We start from the raw sequence: 22009 nt of genomic DNA on the forward strand, positions 1-22009 counted from the left end.
CCCAGAAAACAGCTGTGTTGTGTCTTGTCGTCTCCTCTTGCTCTGTCCACTCACTCGAGGTGCGTTCGACGAGGGCTGACACCTGCCTAGAGTGTTTGGTCGATGCAACTCACTACGCTTTGTACGGATCCATGCCAAGATTGTGCTTGATGCAAAGCAAAGAGTCAACATCGTCGCTGCAAGTTGGTCTGTGACTATTGGAGGGACAAGCAGACGCTAGTAGTTAAGATGGGCTACACCCATTCCCTCCTTTACCCCAAAGTCCTGATGATCCGATTTCATGCACTTCTAATTAGCTGGAAGGCTCTATAGCCCTGCTAACATTTATGCCAAGACTGATGTTCGTGAGTATTTGCGGCCTGAACTCTGGCTACTAGTAACATGTGGCCATCTATCTTATAGTCAGTTTGCAAAAAGTCAGGAGTTTCTCACAAGTGTTACAAGCTCAAAGAAGACTGCAGAGTGTTTTCCAAATTTGTTCATTACTCGTTTCCAATAGAACGAGAAAGATATGTATCATACACGCTGAACTCCCTCCCAGGTTAGGTATCCTAAACAAAAGCCCCTTTGCAAACAAAAGACGTCAAATTCATCCACTCGCCCGCCGTGAAACACAACCACTGCCGCCGCCACCCAACCGCCGCCGTTAAGGCCCCAACCTTTTTGGTCTCTCAAGAGTTCACATTACGCCCCCACAACTTTTTGTTTCGAGATCTTGTCTCGCTCGTCTATTTGCTGGTGTCGACGACGTAGCGGCCGGCAATCTGGCCCTTCTTCATCATGTCAAAGACCTCATTGAGCTGGCTCAGGCCGACGGTCTTGAATGGTGCGTTGATGAGGCCGCGGCGGAAGAACTCAAGGGCCTCGGCGGTGTCCTTGCGGTTACCGACGTAGCTGCCCTTGATGTTGATCATGCGGATGACGGTGTCGAAGACAGGGGCGCGAAGGTAGGCGTTGGCGGGCAGGCCGATGCAGACGACTGTGCCGCGGGAGCGGACGTACTGGGTGGCCTGCTGGAAGGGCTTCTCGCTGACGGCGAGAAGGATGACGGCATGGGGACCAAGACCCTCGGGGGTGGCCTTCTTGACGTCTGCGACGAGGTCGGACGAGGTGGTGAAGTCGACGTACTCGGTGGCACCGAGCTTCTTGCACATCTCGCCCTTCTCGGCGCCGCCGTCAATGGCGACAGTGTGGATGCCCATGGCCTTGGCGTACTGCAGAGCCAGGGAGCCGAGACCGCCACCGGCACCGACAATGGCGACCCACTGGCCGGCACGAACGCCGGACTCCTTGAGGCCCTTGTAGACGGTGATACCGGCGCAGAGGACGGGGGACACGGCCTCGAGGCTGACGTCCTTGGGAATGCGGGCAACGTGGGCGGCCTTTGCAATGGCGTACTGCTGGAAGCTGCCATCGACGGTGTAACCGGAGAGCAGGGCGTGGGGGCAGAGGGGCTCGTCGGCGTCCTGGCAGAAGGTGCAGGCGAGGCAGGAGCCGTTGAGCCACTTGATACCGGCGTAGTCGCCAATCTCGACGTCCTTGACGAGTTCGCCGCGGGCGACGACGACACCGGCGCCCTCGTGGCCACCGACGAGGGGCATCTTGGTGTCGAGGGGCCAGTCGCCCATCATGGCGTGGAGATCGGTGTGGCAGACACCGGAGTACTTGACGTTGATCAAGACCTCATCAGAGGCGGGCTTCTGAACGGGAATCTTCTTGTAGACGGCGGCTAGGATGTCATGTTAGTGATATATGAACGAGCTATGAGGGATGCAGTGGTGACATACGGCCTCCGGTCTTCTCGATAACCTGAGCCCATTGCTCGGTGGGGATCTCGGGAGCGGCCATTATGATGGTTTGTGTTGGTGATGTGTGTGTATGAAGATGTCTCTGAAGTACAGATGAAATCTGGGATCTTCCTATGAGGTAGAAGAAGAGATTGGAATGTAAGATGGAAGGCTGTTGAGCTTGGTTCGCTTGATCTGATCAGACGAGAAACCAGAGCATGGCGACACTGGTCTTATATAGAGACGAGAGCAACATCTTGAGCATGGCCAGGAACGGTGGTATAAGTGAGAAGTGGGGGTGGTGGTGGTGAGGGTGGCAGTGGTCTGCTCTCCAACAGCTGGGGGAAGCTCGGTACGGTACCGGACGGTTCGTGTCAGGGATGGACGTTCTGGGCGAGATACTTTGGTACATCCGTCATGTCAAGTGAAGCATGGCATGGTGAAGCAGTATCGGAGAGAAGGATAAAGTGGGTTGAGACTTCCAAGCTGAGAGGAGGCAAAGCAGGAAGGACTGGGAAGAGACCGACTCGGACGAGTGAGGTGAGGTGTGGTATCAGGGCCGACTGGGCATCCACTGGACAAGGCTAGAGCAAAAAACGTATGATGTTGACGACAGGCCAGGAACCGCAGTCTAAGGAGCTTTACCCCTCACAGTGGCAGAAGGAGTTCGAGACACGCCATAGAAAACTGACAAAGTACACACCCAGTTGACACCCCCAACTGTTTTTTTGCAAAATATGTGAGGAAAGCCAAGGACACGGCCGGGTCCCAGGTGGGCCGGATCACCGCACATCAAGCACAGCTCTGAGAAGTTGTTGGAGAACCTAGGAGAAAGGGAAGCGTGGTGGTTGGTTTCTCTGCCCGGAGACTGCCATGTACCTACCTACTGTACGGTACACCCACCTGGGTACGTACTCGTACACGCGCGGGTTGGGGCTCCCGCCGGGTTCCATTCCACGGCGGCGCTTCCTGCACGTCCCGAGTCGTTCTCTGCCTGCACTTGCAGGCTCGAGGCTCGCAGTAACGGGCTGCCCACGGTTTCGCTCCACCGGGTTGGGGGAGAAAGTTGTAGTGCTGCTACTGCTACCTTGGAAAAGAAGGCTAGGTACAAAGGGAAACATTCTCGCAGCATTACCCCGCGCGGTGTTAGGGCAAGCGGGAGCGTAAGAGCATGGCGGTGTCGGACCGTGATTGGCCTCAGAAGCAGCTTTCCCCAGTGTAGAGGTACCACAAAGAGGCACTCGAGGCATGTTCTGGGATGCATCGTCGATGCAACGGCTGCTGTCGACCGAAGGCGCGGATAGCGGACGACAGGCTGGATAGGCCATAAGGCGCCCCCTGGCACTTCAAGACCCTACACACGCACCACTATACACAGTAAGGTAAAGTGTGGTGTGGGATAAGTGAGCTAGGATCAAGGGCGTTGGTGCGTCAGGACAGCAGGCATGGATAGATGGAAGTTTTGGTACGTTCTCGACTCTCTCTGAGTCTCGAGGCTTCCTTCGATTGAACTTCTCGTCCATGGCATGGATAGGGGGAATGCTTGACGAAGGAACCGACAACTCCACCTGACAGGTGCGGATTGACGTCGGAGCACAGCGCAACCCACAATGAACGACGTCGAGGCGAGTGGGGAGTGGGCTTCGTCTGCAGCTCTGACTGTGAGCAGTGGGAAGGGTGGAACCACGGCCGTGTTGAGAGATCCCTCTTCTTCCTGTTCTTGGAAGTTGAAGCATCTTTGTTTGGTTGACGGCCGTCGCCGACAGGTTGGGTTGGGTTTCGTTGGCAGGTCTGTACAGTAAACTGCGTGTGTCTGCCAGCTTCGGTCCAGTATTACACACCATCAATCGCTGCCTATGCCAACTTGCTTTCCTGCATGTTCTTTGCGTCTGGATTGGATCGGCGGACCTGATCTGATCTGATAGATACGAGACCGAAAGTGACGGCGAACATGCAGGCGAGGCAGCCCGAGTGGGATTCTAGCAGTATCCATTTTGATTCCATGATGATTTGATCCGAATCAACGCAGTTGCGAGGCAGGGCCGATGGATTGCATGTTGCGGTGTTGCTGAAGAGATTTTGAGCTGTAGGGCCGAAGAACTACCAGAAAAGCACCAGATTCTGGGCTGAAGATGGAGAATCATGAGATAGGACGAATAAGATGCGGCCAAAGCCATGGCAGGCCCGCGCCACAGCAGTGGGAAAACAGCACCACGCAGAGCCCATTCCCCATTTCGGGAGCTGCCGGATCCATGTCCAGATCCTCGTCTTTTGGTGAGCCTCCTTTTTTTAATCTGGGACATTCTTTTTTAATCCCTCTCTGCCCGTTTCCATTTGGAAGAAACTCCCGCAATGAACAAATGTTGCTCGGAGCTATTGGGAAAGAACAACAGAAGGTCCGTCATATCATGACACCACTCGCTTGTCCGAAAGGCAGGAAGCGCGGATAGTCGGGATGCGCACCTTCTTCCCCACCCTACAAAGTACTTTCCATGCCTTAGTCATACTACGAGTACCTACACTGAGAATACGCCGTACAATCTTCAATCTACATTGGCATTTGAGCCATTTGGTGGTGGTGATCGGGCAGTGGAAGCTCTGGTGGGGATCGACTACCTACCTTACCTTACAGGGTCCATACACCCTTCCGCTGACGCCTGTCGCCGCAATCTCTCGGCATCTGAACGGCCTTACTGGGAGAGAAGCACTCAACGCCGGGCAGCATTTGCTCCTTCTTCCACACACCACCTCATGCCGGACACCACCAAACCCGCCGAAAACAGTCCAGCCGCCTTGACCGTTCCAGGGGTCTAATTCCCGCCCGTCGACGGTTCCGTCACTGTTCATCATCAACAACACCATCTCACTGTACAATTCACATGCTCTGTGTCAACGTCTACTCCTCGATGTCGAATTCATAGTCAAGCATCCTCCGGACAGAGCTCCAAAATGATGCACGATATGCCCACATAAGTTTCCAGCAGAAAGTCGACGATACTTGGCCAAACAAGCGCCATGCAAACAATCACAAGCCGCGATTCTAGAATTGCAGCTAACTCGAGACGAGCCTACCTAGGTTCTCGTGGACATTGCCTACTGTGTACCATGTTTGGAAAGGCGCAGCAGCCGCACAAGTCTTAGTCCGAAGTCGCAGGGAGGTGGCTGCGAATAGCTTCAGAGTCCTCATCTCCGTTCGCCCAGAGCGGGACCTGCGGATCATGCATCTCGCAACCCCTACTCAACAACACCACGCCCCCTACGACGCACGATACGGCTACACGACACACATAATCCCTGAATCAGAGCAGAGGTAGGAAAAAAACAAAGCATATGCTGCCTCAACACTTGGACTTACTGCTAATACCCTAGCTGATAGGAATTTGTCCCCCCACAATCCCCCGCCCTTGGTGCCACTTATTCACGCCTCACGATGCACCTTCGGCTGCAAGCTCGTTGCTCATGCTGTATTCCCCCAAATTTCCGCAGCACGCTGCCACCTGCCTGCGAAACCTCCGCCGGCATACTCCAATAATGAGGGCCAGCCTCCACACCTTCGCTCGAAGGGAGCTTTGCAAATCCAACCTCCTGACGCAGACAATGCCCACTGCGTCTGACAGAGTTGCCCATAAGCGTGGCGGCTACGGATGGGGCCCCGCGATTCTCAAACCCTCCCCCATCTATTCCCCGCATGCCACCTATGAATAGCTGAACCTCTCACTCAAACAGTTGATCCCATCTTGCCTCAACACGCTCAGAACCCCAACCAACCACCCTTTCTGCTTCTCCAGCTTTGCGGGGAAGCTCCTGCAGCTCGAAACCCTCGGTCAACTCCCTTACTTTGCCTGCCAACAACTTACACTGTGTGCCGCGCACTTTGTCTCGAGATCCCAGTCAATGCTGACGCCCGGGTTCATCCCCGGATCCGGTAGTGCGGCGGCTTCAAGGACGAGCGGAGGGTTGTTCTCTGAGATTACCGGTACTCTGTGAGTTTCGGCCACCTCAGTCAGTCGGGGACGGAAACAGACGCCCAGTCTGCTCCGGAAGAGCGGAAGACACTACCAGAGACATCTGGCCAACGTGGAGAGCAGTAAATCTGGGGCTGAGGAGACCCCGCGCAATCCCCATGGGCCTCTACGAACCACGCGGAGAAAAGTCACTTTCCTTGCCATCGAATCAAGCGCAAATTCGGGGCTTTTGGCAGTAACCGATATCCCGAGCTGGGTAGTCATATGCAACCAAAGTTTCTCGGTCCTGTCGAGAAGCTTTTATCAACGAAATGTCCGCTTCTAGCTTCGTATTAAGCTCGACAGCCAGCACTCAGATTTCGAGGAACGAGGGTAGGGTAACGGAGCTTAACGCCCAACAGCCTGCCATTCCTCTACGAAAGCGGAGCACTTTATGTCTTCCTCTCATGTTGCGTGCGGGTGGCAGCGGCATCGTTGAACAGTCACTGCCCTGGAGCAGCTCGAATGCCAGCATACAACTGAGCGTAATGAACACGGGAATTCATCGCCAGATCCAAGAAGTGATTACGAATGTCGAGACTGGACCTGGGCTGGATTGTTACCTGCAAGCTTACAAGGGCCATTCAAAGTGGTTGCCACCAATTTCTTGCCATTCTTCCGACATTTTGACAAATTGCTTCATCTCAAGTGAAAAGGCATGCCGTTTACAAGATGAACGCTCCAAAGACTGTGCACTGTCCGATCTAAGACTGACAAAGGGTTTCGAGATGGAGTGAGGACGATCATAATCCCATTGGTTATGGCAGGGCGACATCGTTTCCTTTTCGAGCTGATCGTGATACGACGGTTGCACGATACCTTGACCTGAAGTTTTGACAGCTGCGACAACGCTGAGGAGTCCAGCCAGAGGGGGGGAAACGGTCTGGCGTATTAGTCTACGCTGTGACCTGTCCAAGTTTGACGCAAGGCAGCCCAAGCTGAAGTTTCTGCTTCGATAACCGCTCTCATCTGGTACTGATGTCAAAGCTGTCACGCACGCCACTTCCGCGTTGTCGAAATACACAAGTTCAAGGGTGCCATTGAGCACATCACACAACTTGGCATTGGAAGAATTACGCCGACTGGCTCGTGAAGGTGATGAACCTGGATCTGATCTCCCGCCATGGTGGAGCCGGTCAGGGCTTGCGTGGGGAGCGGGCCGACAGACCTAATGATTCATAGACCCGCACGCGACTACGAAAAATCATCCAATAACTGAGTAGGATCGATAGCTCAGTGGTAGAGCGAGAGATTGCAGTCACACGCAGTTTATCTCTAGGCCCCGCGTTCGAATCGCGGTCGGTCCTGTTCCTTTTGCTTGTGCGAATACCTGCCTCCAGAACCTCAATATTAAGCATTGAAAAGCTCTCTCCAAAGCCCTGGTACTATTTTGCCATTCTAAGTTGCTTTTGAGCTTGCATGCCAAACAAGCATCCGGACGTGATGTGACACCGTCCTGTCCTCGCATCGGAAGCCGTTTAGACTCAACGGAGACATTGGCCAGTGTCATGCGGGGGCTTGGCCGAGTCCCCCCGCCTTTACAGCTCAGCTTCTGCGTTGTAAGTGTCGGAACCTACGGGCAGCCCAGACGATTGACGCTGGTTTAGTGACATTGAGACAAGTGCAGTTGCATGGCAGATCCTGGGATGGTCCGTGTAAGACGCTCGATCACGATGCATGAGCCAGGTCTTCTAGCCAATCGTCTTCTCACCTGAAGATGATGACCACCAAGTCCAAACGAAACAAGTGAAGGCATACCCCAAGTGGAGGGTCGAACCTAACCGCGGCCTGAGCAAGCACACTTACATGTGCCGCTCGGTGAGGATTGAAACAGCTCAGTTAAGACGATGCTGCTCCTACCTCCTGCCCAGCCCCTCGGTGCTAAACATTGGTTGTCCCTAATTGCAGAAATTCTACAGTCTTGAATTTGCAATTCGACATCTAAAACTTTTCTTTTCCTCAAAACCCCTTCTTCACCTGTCTCGGAGACACCTGTCACTACAGGAACCCTCACTTAGTGTAATTGCTAGGGGATTCAACTCGCACTTCCATCAAGATGGGTTTACTCGAGAGCTTGACGGCGGCTAACCCGCTCTACATTGGAGGCTCCATCTTTGGAGCCTACCTTCTACTTCTGGTGTTCTTCAGGGTTAGGATGGAGTATCTCCTCAGCAAGTCTGGTGGTGTAAGAGCTCCAGTCATTGCTTCCAACCCCTTTACAGGTAAGAATGAGAAGTCTCCTCCCCCCGCACCAAAGATCAGGCGGCTAATTGGTGCGAAGCCATTCCGGTGTTCTTACGGATCGGACGTTATCAACTTAGGCACCAGCTCCTCGAGGGATTCAACACTCTTTTCAGCGTCGCTACCCCTGAGTCTCCGAACACAGTCGAGATTGGCTTCACGGGCAAGCTCCGCTTCCTCATCACTAGAGAGCCGGAGCACATCAAGACTGTCCTCACCTCCAAGTTTGCCGACTTTGGAAAGGGTCCCATGTTCCATCAAGTCTGGTCTCCGTTCCTGGGCGACAGCATCTTCACCACGGATGGAAAGACGTGGCAGGATAACCGGAGCTTGATCCGGCCCATGTTCATCAAGGATCGTGTTAGCGACTTGCACATCTTTGACAAGTGGACCAACATCATGATGGACAAGTTTCCGGCGTCAGGAGTCACCTTTGATATCTCGGATCTGTTCTACCGTATGACACTTGATGTGACGACCGATTTCCTGCTTGGACATGGTGTTAACAGTCTTGGCAAGTGAGTAGACCACTCAGACCTGGAGCCGGCATTGATGTGATGCTAATTCACCTGACAGCCCGAAGCATCACTTTGCACACGCATTCAACGAAGTCCAGAGTTATCAAATGTTTTACACAATCATGGCGTATGTGTCCTTGACGAGGGTGAACAGACCTAGCCGAGCTGACCCAATGCTAGACCCTTTGAGAACATCTTGCCCCACGGAACTTACAAGCGTGGCATCAAGGTTATTGAGGAGTTTATCCACCCTTTCATCCAAGAGGCCCTGGCCTTGCCGCCATCAGAGCTCGAGAAGCTCTCCAAGTCTGACAAGGACTTTACTTTCCTTCACAACATTGCTCGGTTTACGCGCGACCCCAAGGTCATCCGCGACCAGCTTGTTGCTATCCTTCTCGCCGGTCGTGATACTACTGCTGCAACGCTCTCGTGGACTCTCTACGAGCTTTCCCGCTACCCTGCCACATATGCCAAGCTGCGCGCTGAGATCCTGACGACTTTGGGACCGAAGAGGGCACCGACCTACGAGGACCTCAAGAGCATGAAGTACTTAACCAACTGCCTCCAGGAGACTCTGCGTCTGTACCCCGCGGTGCCTTTCAATGTGCGCTCCGCCTTGACAACGACGACCTTGCCTGGCAGGAATGGCAACCCCGACATCGCCGTGATCGAGGGGGATTCAGTTGTGTACAGCACGCTCGCCATGCAGAGAAGGCGTGATCTATATCCTGAAGTGTCAGAGACGTTTGCGGACCCGGCCATCTACAGCCCCGAACGGTGGGAGCACTGGCAGCCGAAGCCATGGCAGTATGTGCCGTTCAACGGCGGTCCGAGAATCTGCGTTGGACAAAACTTTGCCAACACGGAGATGGCTTATACGAGTGAGTGCCCGCCCTTGTCCTCCCCTGCACCTCGTCCCTCCATTCGGGCCATGCACTGTGAATATGGTGATATTGCTGAGCAAACGCTAATATGCACCCAGTGGCGAGAATTCTGCAAAAGTTTGACAGGCTCGAATACCGCGGAGACTGGAATGCGCAGGTCATCAGGGCCGAGATCGTCGGCGCGCCGGGCCATGGTGTGCCTATCGCGCTTTTTGAGGCTGTTGATGGTGAGATGGCATAATTGTCAAAAAGCCGCAAAGACGGCAGCGAGTTTTTCTCAGTCTCTTGCAACGATGTAACGAAACAAAAATCAAAGGGCCAAAGTGGCATCTACAAAAATAAATCACAAAAAAGGACTACAGCGACACTGGCTACCTTCGTGTTTGGGGACATGGGGGGTAACGAAGAGCTTTTTTAAGGTTATATAGTGAGATGAGGATGATCGACTAGGAGGGAAATAATCTTGTCGATAGTTTGATCGATTAGCGAGTCGCCGAGTCCCTCCGCGGCATGGATATCAATGAGATTTGTTGCAGTTTTTGATACGCTTCATGAGGATCGTCGTTGACTTTGCGCAGTATAAAACCGCGGCTTATTCTCTTTCTCAACATGGCGTGATACGGCAACATTGAATACGGAGTAGAGTGACGGCGACTGATATCAAAATCGGTTGTCACATATCTGAACGCGGAGTGAGCACGTCTTGCGTCGCACCCGTTCGGATCTAATTACTACCAGCCCGAGGGGGGACCCAGGGGAGAGATTCTTGGTTACGACATCGGCGGTCAATCACTACGGTGGGAGCATTAAAGAGCGACAGGGACCCCTGGTAGCAGCTCATTTCCATGACCCGATTCCGACTCGCCGCGTCCCAGTCGTATAATGAATGTCACGTATCTTGTGACCTAGTGAAGCGGGCGCGGGCGCACGGTTGATGAGAGAGGTGAGATGGCGCCTGGAGATTGAGACACAAAAGTCGTTTTCTTTGCAGATGGCGGGAGACGCGTCTGCTAGCTACGGGTGCGCTGTCAATGTTGGTGTGTCAAGGGTTTGAATGGGAGAGATCTGAAGTCTTCAGGGGACGTGTGCCGTACGATGTTGGGGCCTCCTTCAATCTGTGCTTAAACATGAATAGTAAAGAACGGCCAGACCCCTTTTTCTGAACGGACGCGGGGGTAAATGATGTTTGAACTGATGGCTGATGGCTGACGGCCAGACGTTTGGACGTTTGCTTTTTCGGGGTAGGGGGCGTTTTCGCTCAGGGCTTCCTGTCAATTGAAACGGGATCACGGATAGACGGAGAGGCAGAAGTTGGGGGCCACTGGCGCTGGGCTTGCACTCTTGGAACTCCTCCCGAGCTTTCTCTCTTGAGATCAAGCTCAATGGCTGTCTCTCTCGAAGAATTTGGGCTAGAGCATGACCAGTGAGACGTGCTTGTGGAAATCACCTGGGCTATGACATCAACAGAACAAAGGAATGGTGGACTTCTTCATCGTAGTCTTGTGAAACACGCCCCGTTCGAAGGATTCCTTTGTTCTCTCTTGCGTATCGATCGCAGTTGGTACGTCAACGGCAGCGACCGAGTAACACGAATGATTGAGGTATGACCGCTATACAGGAATGTCTGGCTGTCGTAGAGACGGTTATAGAAACGATTGTTAGAAAGTGTGCGAAATACTTCTACCTACTACCTAATGTGAGGTGAAGCTTCGGTGTGACGAGATTTGTGATTGGATCCTTCCCGCCAGACCGCCCTTCAATAACCCCTCCAGCTGGTGGGTTGGAGTGACCCGTTTAGGGAACAGAGTGACAGGGTTTATTCAGAAAAAGAGCAAATCGACCCAGTTGGTTTGGATGCCCCCCCGCCTGCCGATGTTCTCCTCTCATGCTCTCCCACACTTCCATTGGTGCTTCGAACTGGCTGCAACCCGATTCCAGGTTCTGCTCTCCCACCTCAGCTCTCCCGCTCCCACCTGCAGGAAGCTGCGACCAACAGGCGACCGCCCTTCCCACGGGACCGACGAGCACAGGGCAAGGCAATCCAGGCACCGCACATCACTTCCTTCCCACCACCAGGGCCCTTCCCGGCAGACTGCTCCTTCGCCCAACCGGCTCCAACCCTGAGGATTTGACAGCCGACCTGCTGCTTGCTAGACGTTGGAAAACCGTCCATCCGCAAAACCTCTTCACTTTTTTCGGCACATCGCGTCCTTCCTTCTTCTCCTTCACGCTCGGATACCTGCACCCTTTCTTTCTTTTTTGGAACACCTCGTCCTGCAGGGCTTGGGGAACGTTTGCCCGCCTGATGTCACTGTACGTTCCCTCCTTCTTCATGCACAATTGATTGTCCCGACCAATCGACTGAGACACAGAAATTGACGTCTTTCGCAGCTTTCCATCAGCCACTTAGACAACTTTTTCACCTTTTCGACTTACACCGCTCGGCGCGCCTACCGCACTAATTTTGCCGACTCCTACCTATCTACCTACCTACCTTGCCATACTCTCTTTTGGACTTGCGATAGCGAAACCTGCGACAAACGCTCTTTCTTTCACATTCTCAATCACGTCACCGACCTATCTGGGGGTGACCTCTGCGACGTAATTCTTCTCCGACAACTCGTAATCTCAATCTAATCTTGCGACAACGCTCGCGAGCCAATGGCGATATAATGAGCGCGACTCCCACGAACCGGCTCAGACTGACGCCGGGAAACTCCCCTTACCTTCAACAACGATCTAACCGAACCCCAATCCGAGGGCGCCTACCCCACGAGTCCCGGCTTTCCCTCAAACGGGTCATTGGCACCACCTGCGCTTCGCCAACAGGTTTCGATACCGTAAACTCCTCATTTGCCTACATAGCAGGCGGCGCCGTCGTTGTTGTCGATGTCGACGGTGAACACTATGCCCAGCGCTTCTACCGAGCCCGCCCGACTGCGACACCCGTGTACGGCTCGACGACTTTGCTGAACAACTACTCAGCGCCTTCTACACCCAAGGCCAACGATAGCAGGAATCGCGCCGCGATTGGGATTCGGGAATCGCAAAGTTGGAACGACTCTCCGGGATCAACGTGGACCAGCCGCGAGCGCATCAAAGCTGCGACGTGCCTTGCGCTGAGTAGAGATGGGCGGTATTTGGCAGTCGGAGAGACGGGTTACGCTCCTCGCGTGCTCATTTTCAACCTCGAGGACGCATCATCTGACGTTCCACTGGTCTCTATCAGCGAGCATGGATTTGGTGTGAATGCAGTGGCATGGTCGGCAGATACCAGGTGGCTTGCTTCTTTGGGCACGGCCAACGATGGCTTCCTCTACATTTGGAAAATCGACCCTCGTACGGGTGCTGCCAAGTTGTACCAGCAAAACAAGTGTACCTCCACTATTAAGGGCATGGTCTGGATGGGCAGCAGCCTTGTCACGCTCGGCGTGCGACACATCAAGATCTGGAAAGTCGAGGAGACTCAGACCTCTTCCCCTTTGAAGACGAGGTTCAATGAGGGTGTTTCCACCCCCCAGAGAGTCCTCAACGGTCGCAACGTCTTACTCGGATCGCTCCTAGATGGTACCTTTAACTGCGCGGCGGTCGTCGACGAAACGAGCATAATCATCTGCTCAGAGGCTGGCGACGTCTGTGTGGTGGAGGATGACGGCAAACAGACAAAGCTCGTCAAGTCACTCACGGTCGACTTTCCGGTCACCTCCATCACCATCAGACATGCCACTGCATATCTCTCAGGGAAGGAGGGCCAGTTCGCGACTCTCAGCGTCAAGGCCGTCCTCGATAGTCTCCCAGACGGTGTTCTGTCGAAAAGCGTCGCACCTGCTGGTCTGGTAGCTATGGGTTTTTTGACAGAAAACCTGGTAACCATCGATGAGAAGCACACCGTAGATATTTGGAGCTCGAGCTATCAGCCGGGCCAAACGGTGGACGACCCGTCACACGTTTCCATACCGGGACACGGAGACCAGATTTTGGGCATTCAATCAATGTCAAAGCCCAACGACCAAGGTGCAGATTTCTTCACGTGGTCCGGCTCTGGCAAGGTCATTTTCTGGGATATGAAGGGCAAGATCAAGTGCTCCCTAGATGTGCCCATTGAACAGGTCATCCCTGAGAGCGATATGGACCCCGTCAATCAGCTCAATGTGGTCCGAGCGACCAGGGCTGGGAAGATGCTTGTAGCAGCCGACAAGTTTGGCGTTCTCAGAATAATTGACCTGTCCACGAAGGAATGCCTGCTTGAGACGAAAGCTCATTCGTCCGACTGTCAAGGCGTCAGCATCTACGAAGACGACAAAAAGTTCCTTCTGGCTACATGGGGCAGAGACCGAACTGCGCAACTATTTCACCGCACGTCGGGTGGAGAGTTCCGGCACTTCCAGACGCTGGAATTCGCTGCTAGGGTTGTTCAAGTGCTAATCCAATCAGAGGACAAGATAATGACTTGTTCCATGGATAGGACACTGCAAACCTATGACATAGTCTGCAAAGAGGATGAGGAAGACGAGCTTGCGGCTCTCCCTTCAAGGGCAAACACCCTGAAAGCAGCGCCAACGTCGTTCGCCCTGGGTCAGGATGAGAGGACTGTATTCGTCTCTATGCTAGATCGGTCAATTTGCCAATACGATCTTTCCAATGGTCGACTCCTCAACTGCTTCAAGTGTGTTGATGAAAGCGGAGCCGAGACTGCTATCCTGGAGTCTCTGGTTTTCACTCAGCCTGCCGGGAGAGAGTCGGGCTTCTTGCTGGGCATATCGAACACGGACAAATCCGTCCGTCTTTACGATGCTCATTCGGGTCACTTTGTAGACAGAGAATGGGGCCACACAGAGGCTATCAACGGTGTCACGTTGATCGATGATGAAGATGGTTGCCAGAGGGTCATCAGCGTAGGATCTGACGGGACCGTAATGCTTTGGTCCATGGAAACGGACAACACAACTCTTTCATCTACAAGCAGAGATCCATCTCCAATGAAAGACGGGTCCGCTTCCACCAGACCACCACTTCGACGAGTTCTCTCCAAAGCAGAGCTGGCTGAGTTTCAGCGTCCTTCCTCCGCTCAGGGTGGCCGACGATCTCCACCTAGGACCATTCGGAGCCGAACATCTCGATACGGCCTGAGCAACAACAGCGTGAGCACGCCCAAAACAGGCATGCAAAGCAGCCCGCTAGCTGAGGACACACCATCACGACGCTCGTCCGGGTCTGGCAGTCCGCCCATCAGTCCGAAGTCGAGGGCATCTAGGCGACCCTCGCTTCCGTCTTTGGGCCTGCCGCCGAAGAAGAGCTCGCCTAATTTGCGCGGATTTGGCAGCTTGAATATGGCTACAGAGCAGGCTTGTCGTACGTTAAGGGCTTATAGAAAGAAGCTTTCCTCTACGGAGCCACTAAGCGAAGACGTCATCTTTGAAATCGACCAAGAGCTGCGCCTGACAGCGGCCGCCCTCGGCGACAGGGCTACGAGAACCAAGGCCATGCACGACTCAGCCCTCTTGAGTGGTCTCCTAGACCAGTACGAGGAGCGCCTGGCCTCTATGCTTGATGAAAAGCTACGGAATACCTTTCAAGGGAGAGAAGTACAGACTCCCAGCGAGGAGCGCGAAGAAGAGCTCCTGGCCGTGCGGCCTGACACTGCCGGCGGCGAAACTACCTCTACATCATTCCCTTAACATGCTCTCATTGTATTATTACATTAATCCTTCCGACCTAACCCGCATTGTACAACACCTGCTGGATATAACGGCGTTAACTGGAAAAGAACCCTGGCGTTTGGGGTGAGATTGATTATCGACCTACTTTACAGCACAAAGTCTAGATGTGCTCAGCCTTGGACTTTGGGGATATCGCAGGCGGAAAGGGGCATCGTAACCCCGACTTTTGATTTGTCGGCAAATCTTGTCTTTTTGTTTACTCGTCACTCTTTCGACACAGCAGCAGCGACTTTTTTTTTCTTTACTATTCCTTTGATTTGCAAAAGAGGGACACATTCGTCACATACATTTAAGGATCACGGAGTCCTGAGGGGGCAGGGGCGGCGAACTGGAGCCAGGAGTTTTCAATGTGCCCAAGGACATAATGGGACAGAAATGCGGGAGGGGCCTGGGGAGGTCGGAGAATTGGGGGGATGACATACTATTTACACTACATCCGGAGGCACCTTACTTTGGGCACCGTGGATACGAACAAAAGGGGACGAGGGAAATTTGGATGCCGATTTCTAGCGGCTTTTTGCAACCTTGACTACTTGATCCTTCGGGTCTGCTCTCTTGGGTTTACATCTCTACATATTTTAGCCCCTCTTCTTCTTAGGGGCAATGGGAATACAACATGACGAGGCGTACCTCGTCGTTGACCAGCTATTACTACAGTTGTGACTGATCCAGGTCCCAAGTGAAGTCACAATAAGCTAATTTGGGTTGTTGAGATGACTGATCGTGTAAGTCTACTGCATGAAGTCGGGTCTAATGCAACCTTAAAGCAAGGCAGGTAGGGCGAGAGATACTCATGCCGCATTACACACATACAAAGTGAGGAAAGCAATAGGGCCACCACCCAAACCTGCTCAAACAGACGGTCCTGCCCAGCTAGAGAGGTCTGTACAATGCGCCTGCTCAAGTCAACCTGTCCAAGGAGACAAAGCGGTTCTCATCCACCCCCCCTCCCCGGCACCTTCCTCACCTTCCTCCTCCCGAACCTTCATCCGATAACCTTTTCCCACCACCACCCGAATACACAACCCGAATAACCAAGAGCAAGCCTTCATATACCCCCTCAATCCAACTCCAGTCACCAGCCAGCAGGCGCCCGTCTAGGTCGACGGGTCAGGTCAAACTGGCTGGGTGGTGGAGTGGTCTACGGTCAACATCAATTATCTACGCCAACCAGCCTACTCGACGACAGGCTAAGCGCATACGAGTTCGAGTCCCGGAACGAGCACCAAAATTTCCCAGCATGAGCACCAAGAGATGTAGCCCCCAGTCCAGCACCGGGGGGGTGAACTCTTTTTGTCTTTTTGGGTGATGGGAATAGTGAAAAGTCTCTGTAAATTGCTTCGCGGAAGAGAAGAAAAAAACGGTGGTGCCGTGTTCCAGAAAATAAATGTTTTTCTATCCAACGCCCGCGAATGAATCTCCTTGTTCTTTCTGGTTCCATCTGCCCTGCCTTGCAAACCCACCATTTGTGGTATGTATGATCCCACCACATCATCGTAATCAAACAGCGAGCCCCTCTTCCAACGCCTCGTCCCGCTCCAGCTTCTCGAGCCCCGTTGCCACGGCACCGTATACGCGCAGAGGAACTGCGACCTCGAAGCTCTCGCACGCCAAGTTTTCTACTGCCACGAGCACTAGACCTCCGCGCTCGTCCCGGGATATCTCTTCTAGTAATGGATGCGTGCTAGGCGCCTCACGCTCCAGCTCGGTCTCCTGGCTCGGCACCACGAATTCCACGCGGATCTTCCATTCGAATGAGATGCCTGTGGTGACGAACTCTGGTGTTGCAGTAATAGGGATGGTCGGAGTGAAGACCATTCTCCGCGAGTAGAGCGTCGCCTCCGACGCGGACACATGAACTTTCCGCGTCACGCGGTGAATGGAGGCTTCTGAGCGGATGGCCAAATGCGGCTCGACTCGCTCGGCCGACTCGAGACAGGAATGAACCGCGTAGCAAGGGATCTCCGCGTCTGTGAAGTCGATGGCCATAGTAACGACTTCGCCCAGACGGTACGAGGGGCGCGTAAGCATAACGACACCCACGCGCTGTCCGTTGCGGGCAATTTCGAAACGGTTCGGGCTCTGCTGACCCTCGGAAGTTAGGTTACTGCGCATAATAGCTAGGTTAATGGCCTCTGTGGCCGTCGTCGCCTCCTCAAATACTGATGGACGCCGAGAGCTGGGGTATGCCGTGGGTGATAGCAGCCCTGCGTTGGATCCCTGCCGTGGCCTTGTTAGAAGCTCGTCGACATATACGAGGAATTCATTAATCGTTGCGTCCGTCTTAGTCGATTTTAGCTTCTTGATCTCGCTGAGGGTCGACAGTTTGTCGACAGTCTTGATTTTCGCCTGATCGCGAAGTATAATGTACGGATTCATGAGATCATGACCAAGAATCTCTCCATGGCTGTTGACACTGCCGAGAACCCGGAAGGGAATCTCAACGGAGCGCACCTGCTGCTCTTTAGAGCCACCTGCTCGCTGTGTGCCGATCACTAGATTGTAGGAGATCTTCACCGCTTTTCCCTTATGTGTCGGCGGTAAGCCCTTTGGGAGCTGAAACGAATACTCGAAAGCTTTGTGCTCTCCGGGGGCTAGGTTCAAGTCCACAAACAAGATGGACTGTGGGGTCGAGAGTAGGGGGACAGATTTGGCGCTGGCGATGCCGCGCATATCTTTGATGCTGCTGACCTCGCCGGCTCCAAGCAGCTCTCCGATTGAGTTGCTGATACTCCCCCAACCGAAACTTCGAAGCAGTCCACTATCCCGTTTCGAAGGCTCCACACCAATGACACCACCTCCTTGACCGCCGACAACGGCCTTTCGCTTGACCTGTTCAAACGGCCCGAGGTTGATGAGTGAACCATCCAGGGTGAATGAGCCTTGAATTTGAGCGTAGCCCATCATCAAGGATTCCGGTTGCCTCGGGTTATGTGAGGCGAAATTGGAAGACTTTCGGAAATGCGGCGGCCGCATAGGGCCCCGCGTGGGTTGAGTTGGATATTCAGATGCCAGAGTCTCCGTAGAATTGTTGCTCATTGAGTAGAACTCCCCACTGCTGCGTGGCGTTCCTCCGCCCATGCTTGTCGTTGAAAGTATTCGCATGGCTGGTGTAGGATGCTCGATAGGGTTGGTGAGTACGCCGTCTTTGTTCCGTATAGCTAGGGTTGGAGGCACTTCGGTGTTTGGACTTAATAACCCATCGTGGTGTGACGCTACCGGTGTGCTTTGTGTGTCCGACAGTGGCGACTGGACCATTGGAAACCGGAAGTCGGCCAGCGCGTTGGAAGGCGATCTGATGGGACGTTGTGAACCTGCCACGCCGGGGGTATTCGGTGCGGTCGAAGATCGCGAGTTGGATGGGGGTGTGTCGGAAGCGGATGTCGAGTTGAACAAAGGTGAGCTTATGTGCCTCGGTGATGCTGTAATGGAGTTAGTATTTGCACTCTGCATCAAGACCAGGAGCCAGGATACTGACCAGAGTGAGGCGCTGTGAGGCCGAGCCCCAGAGCAGCTCCTCGAGGCACAATCTGTAGGCTGGATGCCCGAGCATGACCGCGACCAGGCCGATGCGCCTTTACGGAGCTAGCGTTGCTCTGATTATCGTCGGGTACGGTGCTTGTGGAACCAATTGACACAATGGAAACGGACTTCTTGTGGCCATTGCCACGGTGCTCAAGAGCACTGGGAGGATGTGATGGTGTCCACGGCACTGAGCCCGCGCGGCTTCGCGATTGAGCGACCGGTACATTGAGGGATAGAGCAGATCGGTGACCGCGGGTTTGTGCTGAGTTCGGCGGGGTCAAGCCAGCGCTAGACTTGCCTCTTAGCAAGGGCGAGACATGCCTCGGTCGGTCTACAGGTGCAAGTCGTTGGGACTGCCGTTGCTGATTCGGATCGCGAGCGATGTTCTTGAAGGTAATGGTGCATTTGATCTCCTCGCCAGCGAAGACGGTCTGGTCGTGCCAGCGGATAAAGACTCGAATGTTGCTGGAGGCCTCTGGAGACATGATGGCGCTCGTCCGGGCGGAGGGGAGGGGAAAGGATCGATTGAGGTAGCAACGAATCAAGTAGTCATCACATGTCTGGTATCAACCATCGTCGCGTCTAAATTCGTGGATTGGAGATGGACAAGGAGTCCTGACAGGTGCATTGAACGTCATGGGCTCTCCGAGTTGGCGGGAGATGGAAGTTGAGCGAGCTGGGCTAGCTCCAGCGTTGCTGCGAGTCGGGCGGACCCCATTCGGCGCGCGCTGCAGGGGGTAGGATCCACGTCCCCGTTTCCTTTCACAGTTCTAGCGTCACTGTCACCTCGGCGCCTTACCTCAGCAGTCCGGCCCACTGATTCGGGGACGGCAAGGACGGAAAGCGGAGCGGTACGTACCCACTCTCATGAATGTCACTTACACGATCTCAACACCACACCTTCAAGGGGTTCTAATTCAACTGATTGCTAGAGATCTGAGTATCTATGCCGTTTGCACATGGTGAATTCTCTCATAATTCTTACGATTTATGTTCCAGTAGTTTCCAAAGAGACGTAATTCCACTCACTCCAGGCCTTACTTACCATGGCTGGCCGCGGGATATCTCTTCAAGCAGGAAAGAGGCAGGTGCCTGCCTTCTGAGCGCACCTTCTACTGTCCATGAGAAAATCACCAACTTAAGGCGGGAGCCGAATCTACAGCGATGGAAGGTATGGATCGGGAAGTGACGGGCTTCTCGTCTACACCTACCTCAAAGCCTTCCACCTCTTCCACATCCTCTCTCGGCTACACTTCTCCCTCTTCCACCAGAGGCACTTCACAAATTATTTTCCATCTCTCTTATCCATCCCACCGCAGTCCTTTCCCTGGGGGACTCATTATTTCACATTCTTCTACCAGTATTTTGTTCAAAGGGCAAACGTTCCAAGGTTGTAGTTCTCTCTGTTCTTCTTTCTTCTTTCCGCCGCCAAGATCTTCACGATCATTCAATTTCTGCTCACAGCTTCCGAAAGCACACCTTCTACAGCAAGAATCAAATCAGGCTTCACTCAAAGATGGCCATCATCGATACCCTTCCCGCTGTCAGCGTTTCTGTTCGCCTCAAGAAAGCCTACCGAGACGCTGACGAATACCCCGACCCTTATCCGTACCATGAGCATGAGAGATACATGGACGACTACGAGCAGTGCGCCCGCAACTACATTGAGAGTAAGGAAGGCACCGAGTTCGCAGTTCACGTCAATGTCTTGGACGATGCCAGCATTGATCCGTGGATCCATCACGACGAAGGCTTGGTTTTCCTTCTCTTCCTCGACGGCCACTTCATGGGAAAGCGATTCTGCTACGATGATGATTTCAAACATGGAGGCTGGCACTTTGCCTTCAAAGGCAAGAGACATCCCAACCAGGATAGAACTGCCATGGTTGAGAGTAACTTCAAGTTCCAGACGATTACTGCAGGTAAATCCACCGCATCACTCGACTGTTGACAATATTCGATGCTAATATTTCCACACAGTTGACCAAGACGCTACCGACGGCGAATTGAGACGCGCCAAGGATCTTGGTACAATCGAGGTGCGCGTCAGACTTGCCAGATTCGCTGGTGGTCCACGCCGCAACAGATGGGTCAATTTGGAGAGACCGTTCCGCGAGCCGGGGTATAACAAGTGCGAGATATCCGAGGAAGCTATCAAGGGCCGACCTATCTACCATGGCACTTCGTATGTAATAATTTTCTGCTGAAAATGTACCCATCACACTAATCATGTCTTCGCAGCTTCACCCCGCCAGTGAACAAGAGTCTGCGACCTCCTAGCTATGCCCATCGAGCATCGATAGAGCGAATTCGCACTGGTCCCCTCTTCGCGACCTACACATTCAAGTATCGCTCGCGAGGTATGTGTCATCGTGTAACAGGCGTGCCTTTGGATTGATACAGGGCTGACTGTCATCAAGATGCGCTGAAGATTGAGGAGATCCTTCACCAGACCCCCAGCCCTGAGCTTGCCCCGACGCCTTTCCCCCATCAGAAACCGGCCTACTTGGGAAAGTCGAGCCTTCCCAGATTCGAGGACCTTCATGAAGATGAGGTCGAGCGTCTTGCTCGAGAGAGACACCAACAGCTTCAAGTAGGGTGATGATTCACTTTAAAGGGTTCACAGACTGACATCCCCACCAGGCCGAGCAGGCGCAGCCTTCAGCTCAGAAGAACAAACGGAGCTACGACGACTTCTGTGATCTTACGGACGGTGCTGATGAGCAGTCGACACGTCCTTACAAGATCATCAAGCTGGGAAATGGCCATGACGCTATTGATCTCACGGGCGGCTACTAGAGATGTAGGCCAGGAGATCGTGCGTTTGTTGTAAAGACGGAATTATCACAGGATGGAGGTCACTGGAAGAGTCTTATTCGTCAAACCAAGCCTTTGTTGGGGTGGTGATTTCATAGGCCGAAGTTCACTGTAGTGAATGGAAGGCCCCAAATGAAGACAGTTCGGGTGAGGGGTGTTGTTTTGGTCGAAAGGAAGTCGGCATCGCTTTGATAGAAGACTTGGTTCGAGGGATCAGATGGGAGAGCAGTGGGACTCATATCCATCAGAACGCTCACTCCCGGACCACCATGAGTTGTGTTAAATACAAAAGTTCTCAATTGTGCAGGTGTTTTGTTATTGTTATATGTGACATTGAGTGCGAAGTTCTCCACAACAGGGAGTTGAATACTGAAGAGTCTCTTCTCGAATTCTTGAAACTATCACTATAGATCTCTGCACGGCCGGCTTATTCACCATGCGGTGGCTCGGTTAGGCCTCGTCACCTGCCCCAAGGCAATTAGACATAACCCCAAGCCAGTCCGCGAATTTTTA

General features: G+C 53.4%; 5 protein-coding genes across 5 annotated transcripts; 3 read left to right on the top strand and 2 right to left on the bottom strand.

The window, feature by feature from the left end:
- Positions 1 to 81: 81 nt before the first annotated feature.
- Positions 82 to 2279, bottom strand: HER10_EVM0013102 (alcohol dehydrogenase 1). The gene is made up of 2 exons (XM_035482470.1): positions 1788 to 2279; positions 82 to 1729 (listed from the first exon to the last, which is right to left on the bottom strand). Exons 1-2 carry the CDS (start codon positions 1846 to 1848, stop codon positions 729 to 731), a joined length of 1062 nt encoding a protein of 353 aa, XP_035330291.1. The 5' UTR covers positions 1849 to 2279; the 3' UTR covers positions 82 to 728.
- A 1776-nt stretch (positions 2280 to 4055) lies between these two features.
- On the top strand, positions 4056 to 9981 carry HER10_EVM0001005 (cytochrome P450). The gene is made up of 5 exons (XM_035470769.1): positions 4056 to 8013; positions 8073 to 8550; positions 8609 to 8677; positions 8731 to 9431; positions 9533 to 9981. The coding sequence occupies exons 1-5, from the start codon at positions 7848 to 7850 to the stop codon at positions 9673 to 9675; spliced, it is 1557 nt and encodes a 518-aa protein (XP_035328824.1). The 5' UTR covers positions 4056 to 7847; the 3' UTR covers positions 9676 to 9981.
- A 1534-nt stretch (positions 9982 to 11515) lies between these two features.
- HER10_EVM0000844 (WD domain-containing protein) lies at positions 11516 to 15477 on the top strand. The gene has a single exon (XM_035470611.1). It carries the CDS (start codon positions 12107 to 12109, stop codon positions 15110 to 15112), a length of 3006 nt encoding a protein of 1001 aa, XP_035328797.1. The 5' UTR covers positions 11516 to 12106; the 3' UTR covers positions 15113 to 15477.
- Positions 15478 to 16295: 818 nt separating this feature from the next.
- HER10_EVM0000342 (uncharacterized protein) lies at positions 16296 to 19336 on the bottom strand. Its single transcript, XM_035470127.1, has 2 exons — positions 18633 to 19336; positions 16296 to 18576 (listed from the first exon to the last, which is right to left on the bottom strand). Exons 1-2 carry the CDS (start codon positions 19162 to 19164, stop codon positions 16655 to 16657), a joined length of 2454 nt encoding a protein of 817 aa, XP_035328751.1. The 5' UTR covers positions 19165 to 19336; the 3' UTR covers positions 16296 to 16654.
- An 859-nt stretch (positions 19337 to 20195) lies between these two features.
- HER10_EVM0006715 (uncharacterized protein) lies at positions 20196 to 21478 on the top strand (the record flags this gene model as incomplete). Its single annotated transcript, XM_035476293.1, has 6 exons — positions 20196 to 20601; positions 20660 to 20724; positions 20782 to 20864; positions 20921 to 21039; positions 21100 to 21272; positions 21329 to 21478. The coding sequence occupies 6 exons, from the start codon at positions 20196 to 20198 to the stop codon at positions 21476 to 21478; spliced, it is 996 nt and encodes a 331-aa protein (XP_035329517.1).
- Positions 21479 to 22009: the final 531 nt, after the last annotated feature.

Source organism: Colletotrichum scovillei, assembly GCF_011075155.1.
Source record: "Colletotrichum scovillei strain TJNH1 chromosome Unknown Contig00009, whole genome shotgun sequence".
Classification (NCBI taxonomy): domain Eukaryota; kingdom Fungi; phylum Ascomycota; class Sordariomycetes; order Glomerellales; family Glomerellaceae; genus Colletotrichum; species Colletotrichum scovillei.